The sequence below is a fragment of the Serinus canaria genome, chromosome 3 (genome assembly GCF_022539315.1).
Source record: "Serinus canaria isolate serCan28SL12 chromosome 3, serCan2020, whole genome shotgun sequence".
NCBI lineage: Eukaryota > Metazoa > Chordata > Aves > Passeriformes > Fringillidae > Serinus > Serinus canaria.
The window spans coordinates 4,846,417-4,855,460 of NC_066316.1; the positions used below are offsets into that span (position 1 = coordinate 4,846,417).

At 56.5% G+C, this 9,044-nt stretch overlaps 1 protein-coding gene across 2 annotated transcripts; it reads left to right on the forward strand.

The window, feature by feature from the left end:
* Window positions 1–785: 785 nt before the first annotated feature.
* Window positions 786–4,181, forward strand: FOXA2 (forkhead box A2). 2 transcript variants are annotated; one of them, XM_050972424.1, is made up of 3 exons: window positions 786–882; window positions 1,642–1,711; window positions 2,210–4,181. In XM_050972424.1, exons 2-3 carry the CDS (start codon window positions 1,643–1,645, stop codon window positions 3,452–3,454), a joined length of 1,314 nt encoding a protein of 437 aa, XP_050828381.1. In that variant the 5' UTR covers window positions 786–882; window position 1,642; the 3' UTR covers window positions 3,455–4,181. The 2 variants fall into 2 exon arrangements, with proteins under 2 accessions (XP_050828381.1, XP_050828380.1); XM_050972423.1 differs by lacking the exon at window positions 786–882 and having other exon boundaries at window positions 1,625–1,711.
* Window positions 4,182–9,044: the final 4,863 nt, after the last annotated feature.

Here is a 9,044-nt window from a genome sequence, read left to right on the forward strand (position 1 = left end):
GGAGGCATCCCCCTCCGGGCCCTCCCCCCAAATCCCCCAAATCCCGGCAGAAAAGGCCTGGAAGAGGCGGCGGGTGGCTGGGAGGGAGGTGCGCTGTGACTATCGCCGCGGCTATCGCGATAGAAGCCGGCGAGCGGGGCTGTTTTCCTTTGGCCGTGGATCCTGAGGGATTTGGGAGCGCAGGGAAAGGATCCTGGAGGGCTTTTGGGGGGGTTAAAAACTCTCGGCGGTGCGGGGCAGGGGGAGGCCCCTGGGGAGCGCAAGCTCAATAAATAAACAAGTAATTAAATAAATAGATTAATAAATAAATAATCAAAAAAGCAAATAAATCAGGATTGCGGTTGGTTTGGTTTTTTGGCTTTTTTTTTTTTTTTTTTTTTTTTTTTTTTTTTTTTAATGACGGTGGGCAGATCTAGGTGGGAATTCATGGAACACTCCCCGGGAGCGGCGGGGATGCTCCCGGAGGAGCCAGGCGGGCGCTGGGAAGGGGCGGTGGGAATGGGGGGAAGCCCCCCGGTGCCTCCCTGTCCCCCTTGCCCCCCCCCACCTCCGCCGTCAGGATCGCGGATTTAGACCCGCGGGGGGGTGATTTTGGTCACCCGTCTGTCCTTCCTTCCTCTTTCCCTCTTTTCCTCCTTTCCTGCTTTCCCCCGCTCCCAGGCGCTCCGGGAGCGGCGCTGCCCCGACGGAGCGCACCGGGACCCGCACCGGGACCCGCACCGGGACCCGCACAGGCCCGGCCCCCGCGGCCCCGCCGGCGCTGCCCGCCCCTTTCCCTGCTCTCCCTGCTCCGTTTAGCCCCGGTTTTCCTGCCGGGAAGAGCCGCGTCCCGACCTGCGGGCCAGGCAGAGCCCCGGGGCCCGTTCGCCGCGGGGAGCAAAGGTGCGTGGGGAGGGGACCGGGGACTTCGGGGGGACACTCAGCCGCTCCAGCGGGGCCGCTCCCGGCGGGAATGCTGCGGGAAAGCCGCTGCCGTCGGGGCTGTCCGGGCAGCGGGGTGGGGATGGTGTCCCCCGAGAGCGGGATGGGGCGGCAGCGGTGTTCCCCGGGAGCGGGGTGGGGTGGCAGCGGTGTCCCCCGGGAGCGGGGTGGGGTGGCAGCGGTGTCCCCCGGCGCGGGGCGGTGGCGGAGGCGCGCAGAGGTGCGCGGGGCCGCGGAGGAGCCGCTCCCGCCTAGGTGTGAGCTGATTATTCAAATGGGCAGCCGAGGACCTGGGGATTGGAGGCTCGCCCGGCCGCTCCGTGCTATATCACTGGGGCACCCACGTCACTGCAGCACTTGTCCTCCTCTTCCTCCTCCTCCTCTTCTTCCTCCCTCCTCCCTCCTCCTCCTCCTCCTCCGGCTCCTCCATCGCCTCCGGGCGCCTCTTCGCCGCGGAGCGCTGCGAAAACCCACCCAAGGAGCGGCGGCGGAACAAACCCACCCCAGCCCCAGCGCCGCTCCATCCCCCCCTTCCTCCCTCCCTCCTCTTCCTCCTCCTCCAGAGGCTCCGGCGGAGGGGAGGGAGGGTTGGGGACTTTTTTTTTTTTTCCCCTTTTTTTTTTTTTCTCCTTCTTTTTTTTTTTTTTTTTTTTTGGGTCGCTCTCCGCCGTCGTTTGTTGTGGCTGTTAAATTTTAAACTGCCATGCACTCCACTTCCAGTATGCTGGGAGCGGTGAAAATGGAAGGCCATGAGCACACGGACTGGAGCAACTACTACGGGGAGCCCGAGGTATGGACGGAGCCGGGAGCCCCAAAACCCCCCGGTGTCCCGGCCCCCGGACGGGATTAACTTTGGCACCGGCTCGGCGCTGCGGGCGGGGGTCCCGAGGTGCGGGTGGGGGTGCGGGCGACTCTTCCCAGTTTTTCCTTCCACCCCTCCAGGTATTTTTCTCTCTCCGGGCAGGGATGTCCCTTTCCTTTTCCCTTCCTGCAACTCCGCTTTCCAGGACGGCTCCGCCGCTCCTGCTGCCACCGCGGTTTTTTTAATATAGATACCAAAATATATTTGGGTTTCATTAAGAAGAAAAACAACACCCCCCCCCCCATCCCGCCTCCCCCACCACCACCCCGCGCCGGGATTTAACCCTTTCCTCCCGTGCCCTCCTCGGAGCCCCGCGGCTGCGGCGCCTCCGGCTCCGGGCTGGACTGGGCTGGGCTGGGCTTGGCTGGGCTGGGCTGGGGCTCCCCCCCGCGCCATCCCCGTGCCCTGTGTCGCTTGTCCCCGCAGGGCTACTCCTCGGTGAGCAACATGAACGCGGGGCTGGGCATGAACAGCATGAACACCTACATGACCATGTCGGCCATGAGCAGCACGGCCAACATGACGGCGGCGGCCACCTCCATGAACATGTCCTACGCCAACACGGGCATGAGCCCCTCGCTGACGGGCATGTCCCCGGGCGCGGGGGCCATGCCGGCCATGGGCTCGGCCGGCGTGCCGGGCATGGGCGCCCACCTGAGCCCCAGCATGAGCCCCATGGGCGGCCAGGCGGGCTCCATGAACGCCCTGGCTCCCTACTCCAACATGAACTCCATGAGCCCCATCTACGGCCAGTCCAACCTGAACCGCTCGCGCGACCCCAAGACCTACCGGCGCAGCTACACGCACGCCAAGCCGCCCTACTCCTACATCTCCCTCATCACCATGGCCATCCAGCAGTCCCCCAACAAGATGCTGACCCTCAGCGAGATCTACCAGTGGATCATGGACCTGTTCCCCTTCTACCGCCAGAACCAGCAGCGCTGGCAGAACAGCATCCGCCACTCGCTGTCCTTCAACGACTGCTTCCTCAAGGTGCCGCGCTCTCCGGACAAGCCGGGCAAGGGCTCCTTCTGGACGCTGCACCCGGACTCGGGGAACATGTTCGAGAACGGCTGCTACCTGCGCCGCCAGAAGCGCTTCAAGTGCGAGAAGCAGCTGGCGGCCAAGGACGGCTCTGCCGGCGCCGGCGGCAGCAAGAAAGGCCCAGGCCAAGCCGCCAGCCAGCCCCTGGGCGAGGGCAGCTCCTCGGGGGGCTCCGACGGCTCTGCCGGCGCCGAGTCCCCAGCCAGCTCCTCGCCCTGCCAGGACCACAAGCGCACCCTGGCCGACCTCAAAGGGCTGAGCCCCGGCGAGCCTTCGGCCTCGCCCGGCCAGCACCTGCTGGCCCCGCCGCACGCCGGGCTGGCGCACGAGGGGCACCTCAAGCCTGAGCACCACTACGCCTTCAACCACCCCTTCTCCATCAACAACCTGATGTCCTCCTCGGAGCAGCAGCACCACCACCCGCACCACCAGCACCACCACCCGCACAAAATGGACCTGAAGGCCTACGAGCAGGTGATGCACTACTCGGGCTACGCCTCGCCCGTGCCCGCGGGCCTGGCCATGGCGCCCGTCACGAACAAAAGCGCCCTGGAGGCCTCGCCTTTGGCCGGAGAGACTTCCTACTACCAAGGCGTGTATTCCCGGCCCATCATGAACTCCTCCTAAGTGGGGAAAAAAGCTCCTGGAAAAAGGGGGGAACCCTTCCCCCACCTCCCTCCCCCCATACCCCTCGCAGTGGACTCTCAGCACGGTACATATCCGGTATATATATATATATATATTTTTTTTTTTTTTTTCTGTTGTCTCCAGATGTTTGCATCCATTTGGGAATCTGCAGCCGTGTGGCCCCTTCCCAAATCCACCCGGGGAGGGGGGGGGGTCCCTGTGGGGTGGTTTGGTTTGGCGGGGTGGGCATGGAGGGGGTTCTCCGGGGCTTGTTTTGATTTTTTTCGTTGTCGTTGTCGCCACGAGGTCTAAATATATCTATTTTTTTGTGTGCGAGTGAGGGGGGTGAAAAATAACCCTCAGCCGAGGCAGAACCAACCCCTCCTTCCTTGTGAATACTCCTAGTTCGGAAACCGAGAACCAAAAGTCTTGCAACGTTGTAAAAAAAAAAAAAAAAAAAAAAAGAAAAAGAAAAAAAAGGGGGTGGGGGGGAGACGGGGGGAAAGCAAAAAAGAAAAGAAAAAAAAATACGAAAAAAAATTTTAAAAAGGCAGGATAGATTGTTGTAATTGAAGCAAATGCTTGATGTTCCCGGGAGAGTAAACTACTTGGATCTGATTAATTTATCGTTTCTGTATGCTTTATTTATGGCTTCGAGCTGTGTATTCTGGTAGCGAGCGGCCGCAGCTGCCGCAGAACTCCATTAAAGTCGTGTTGGCGGTGCTTTTCCCCCTGCATCTCTGTTCCGCCGCCGCCGCCCGACGGGACCCCCGCCGCTCCCGGCCGGCACCGCCGCTGTCCCGGCCGGCATTCCCGGGATCTCCGCGAGCGAGCCGGCCCCGGCTGCCACCGCTCCAAACCCGGCTGGGATCGCTCCATGCCAGGCTGGGATCCCTCCAATCCCCCCCGGAATCCCTCCAGCCCCCGCTGGAATCTGCGATGTTCCGGAACCCCTCCATCCCTTCCAGGATCCCCCCATCCCCGTGGGATCCCATTATTCCTTCCAGGACCCCGCTATCCCCGACACGACACCTCCATGCCCGCGGGTTCCCGGCCAGGATCCCACTATTCCCATCAGGTCAGGGAAAATCCGCACCCCCTGCTCAAGGTGGGAATCAGGGACCCCTTTCCCAAAGCCCCACGATCCTGGAAAAATCATCCCAGCTGCGTGAACCGGGAGGGATTTCGGACTCGCAGCCTTTCCCGGGACAGCATCCCGGTTTTTCGGCGGGCGGTGGAAAAGGCTTTTTATTTTCAACACCTCCAGCATCCTCTCCTTCCATTCCCTTTTCCCCCTCTTCCCAACCACTTGTTGTTTTTCCCACGCGGCGCCGGCCACGCCACGATGTTGCTTTCCCAACTAACATCCAAATCCTTCTTAAAATTCCGCATTGTCCGCGGCGAGAGAAAAGGGGAGAAAGGGAACGAGCGGGGAGGAGCGGGGCGGGGGGGCAGAGAGGAGAAGGGGGAAAAAAAAAAGAACCTTCCCAAAAAACAAAACGGGGCTGAAATGTGTCGGGATCTCTCCAAGGACACACACGATGGCAAGCGGGGCGTGCAAGGGGTGGCATTAGCACATAAAAGGCTCCCGCGGCCAGCGGGCACGGGCGCGGGGGTGTCGCCGCTTTGGGGACAAGGACATCCCCCCCCCCCCGCTCCCGGCCTCGGGCCCGGCCCCGCTCGGGTCCGCTCGCATCTCGCTCCCTCCGCGGAGCTTTCGCCTCTTTTTTCTTCCTTTCCCTCTGTATTTTCTTCCTTCTCCCTCCCTTTTCTTCGTTCTCTCCCCTTTTTCTTCCTTCTCCCCCTTCTTCTTCCTTCTCTCCCCTTTTTCTTCCCCCCCCTTTTATTTCCTCTCCCCTTTTCGTTTTTTCTCCCCCTTTTGTTTTTTCCCCCTTTCCCCCTCTTTTTTTTCCTCGCCCCTTGCATTTTTCTCCTGTTTTACTTTGTCCCTTTTCATTTTTTCCCCTCGGCCCTTTCATTTTCCTCTCCTCCTTTTCATTCTTTCCCTGTCTATTTCCTCCTTTATTTCTTCTCCTCCTTTTACTTTCCTTGCTCCCTATTTCCCTTTCCTTCCTTTTATTTTCCTCAGCTTTTTATCCCCTCTCTTATTTTCTCCTTTTATTTTTCTCCCCTTTTTATTCTCCCTTCACCTTTTCTCCCGCCTTTTATTTTTCTCTCTCCTTTCTTCCCTTTCTTTTCTTTCTTCTCCCTCCTTTTCTCTCCCTCAATTTTTGTCCATTTAAATTTTTCCTCTCTGATTTTTTCTCCCTCTTTCCCCTCCTGCTTCCATTTCTTCTCCCTCCTTTCTCCCCACTTTCACCTTTTCTCTCTCCATTCTCCTCCCTCTTTTCCTGCCCACTTCCATTTTTTCTCCTTCCCTTCATTTCTTCTCTTTCCTTTCTTCCCTTCCTTTTTTTTCTTCTGTCTGTTTTCCCTCCCTCTTTCCTCCCCGCTTTCATTTCTTCTCCCTCCTTTTTTCTCCCTCCCTTTTCCTCCCTCTTTTCCTCCCTTTTATTCTTTCTTCTCACTCTTTTTTCCTCCCTCTTTCTTCCCCAATTTCATTTCTTCTCCCTATTTTTCCTCCTTTTTTTTCTCCCTCTTTTTTCCTCCCTTTTTCCTCCCCACTTTCATTCTTCTCCCTGTTTCCCCTCCCTCTTCCCTCCCCACTTTTCTCCCCTCTTTTTTTTTTTATCCTTTTCCATTCCTCTTCCTCCTCCCCGCTTCACCATTTGAGTCAGAAACCACCCCCCAAAAAAAAAAAAAAAAAGGGAAATAACCCAGAAAAATCCTCCGGCTGGGCGCTGTTTCTTCCCTTTCCCTCCTCCCCTTGGCATTTTCCCCTCTCTCCACACAATCCCAACCTCGCAGCGAGCGCATTCTGCTCCTGCCTGGTTAAGCAACCGTGAGCTGTGAATAAACAAAGTCAGTAAACAAAAAAAAAAAAAAAAAAAAAAAAAAAAAAAAAAGGCTAAAAAAAAAAAAAAAAAAAAAAGAAAGGACGAGGAGCAGGAGCGGCGGCGGGGGTGGGGGTGTGGGGGGGTGGCTGGAGCTCCAAATTCCAGGAGGGTAAACTTTCCCCACCACGTCAGAGTTCAGCAAATTTACACAGATCTTATATTGCGGCCCCTTTCCTGGCGCTCCCCCCCCGCCCGCGCCGTTCGGAGCCGCGGCGCTGGAAGTGAATTTTATAAAGCTGATCGATATCTTGGTAAAATATTCATTTTTAAACGGGCGCCCGGCGAAATCTTTGCTTTGTGCTAAAGTCAACAGTGGCACAGTTGGAGCTCCAATAAATGCCGGGATGCTCCCAGCTCCCGCACAGCCGGGCCGGCGGCCGGGGCGCAGGTAGGGGACACCCGCCGCTCCTTCTCCTGCTTTTCCTGCCCTTCCCTCTCCTTCCCGCTGCCCTCTGCATTTCATTCCCAGCTCTTCTTCCTCAGCCTGCTCCCCCTCAGATCGCCCCAGAGCTGCCGGGGCCGCGGGAAGCGCCGCGGAGGCCGCGGGGGGATGGATTCAGGGATCCGCCGAGCCCGCGCGTTTTTTGGGATCCCATCTCCCAGTCTGGGAGCACAGGAGGAGTTTTGGGATGTGGGGACCACCTCAAGGCTCCGATTTAACCCCAAACCCTGGGACAGGGAAGGGACGTGCGGGCCCGGCTCCCTTCCTCTTCCCGCTCCTTCCCAAATTCCCGAGCTTCCCTGAAATTTGCGAATTCCATTTTAATTGTAGCGGATTTTCTCTATTTCCCCTAATTTTTTCCTCCCAGTCTTTTGTTCCGGGAGGGGGTTTCTCCCAGGAAGCGCCGCTCCCCAGCGACATTCCCGCGGCTCCCGGATGCATTTGCCGGGAAAACCGGGAATTTCAGCGGCCCTTCCCGAGGTTCGGGGGCACAAGGGGGAGGTCACAGCTCGGGTGAGAGGGTGGCCGTGTCCTCATGTCCCTCTCCGTGTCCCCGTGTCTCTGTCGCCGTCCGTGTCCCCTCACCGCGACAGGTGACATGGCTAATGAGCTCTGGCTAATTAGCGCTGACAGCTCCAATTAGCGCTCCGCGCCCGCCTGTCCCCCCCGCGGGGGCAGCGCCCATCCCGCCGCCTTCTCGCTCCTGCCCTGCCACTCCCGGCTGCTCTTCCCTTTTTTCCCGAGCATTCCCAGCTCCCCGCCATCGCCGGGATCGCGGTGTCCCTGCTCCGTTTTCCCGTCAAATTCCGGGTTCGTGTTTTTTTTTTTTTTTTTGGGATGCGGTTGGGAAATGCCGAGCGGGACCAGGCACGGCCTGAGCTCCCAAATCAGCCCCGCTCCAGTCGCTTCTCTTCCCTCCGTTATCCATAGTTTTCTTTTATTTTTCCATGACTTCTCCCTCCAGGAAAAGCCACTTTTCCCTTTGTTTTTTTTCCTTTTAATTATCCCGGCCCTTAATGACATTCAGGGATGGCTCCAAGGACATCAAAGCACAAAGAGGACGGGGAAGCCCCGGTGGGATCCCAAATTCTCCCCCAAACCTTTCCCCCAGGATAACGCTGGAAGAGCCGGCCCTGCCTTCCCTGCCCGCAGCATCCAGCGCATTTCTGGATGATCCCAAGGAAAAAAAAAAACCAAAAAAAACCCCCCAAAACCGGGACAACTCGGGGCTGAGGATGGGACTAATTATTAATGGGGCTAAAAAGAGCTGGAACACCCAAGTAGGGCTTATCCCGTCTCCCGGGAAACTGATGGAGCCTTCTTTTCCGAGCTGTAATTCTGCTCAGGCTCAGGGCAATTCCCACTATTTCTCCCAGAAATTGTCCTAATCCTAGATTATTTTTGGAAAATCCGCTTCGGTTAATCCAAAACCCCACAAAACCCAGGTAGGGGAGAGGCTGGAAAAGGGAAGGAGGAGGGGAAAGAGGTTGGAAGTTTATTCCCAGTGCAAGGAATAGGAAATATTAAAGGATGAAGGGGAATCCGCCGACTCCGGATTTCTGGGAATGTTAAACCCGGGATTGCGGAGCCGCTGAATGTGGGAAGAGCAAAAGGAGCTGGCGGGAATTTTTACTTTTTTTTTTTTTTTTTTTTTTTTTTTTTTTTTTTTTTTTTGTGTTTCCATATCGACCCCACTGGAGTCGAGGAAAAGTGGGACAGGTGGATTTGGGAGCGGTTTGATTTGTTGGAATAAAAGAAAATGAATGAATTACATTAAATAAAAGGGAGCAAAAAGCAATAAAAGGGAATAAAATAAACAAAAAACAATCAGAAATGGAAAAGAAAAAAAAAAAAGATAAAAACCAAAGGAAAAGAAAAGGAAAAAAGGAAAATAGGGGTAAGAGACATAAGGAAAAGGAATAGGAAAATAAGTGCGGAAAGGATTAAAAAAAGAGAAAAAGAAAAGGAAAATTCAAAAAGGGAAAAAAGAAGAAAAATCAAAGGAAGCAAAAAATACACACAGAAAAAAAAAAGGGGGGAAAAAGGGGAAAAAGTAGAAAAAATAACCCCGAAATATTCTGAAAGGAGCACTCCTGTCCGAGGGTGTCCAGAGGCTGTGTAACACTGGGAAAATCCCAGGATCGGCTCCAGACGGCGGGCACAGGGGTTTTCTGACCCCCGCGGAGATGGA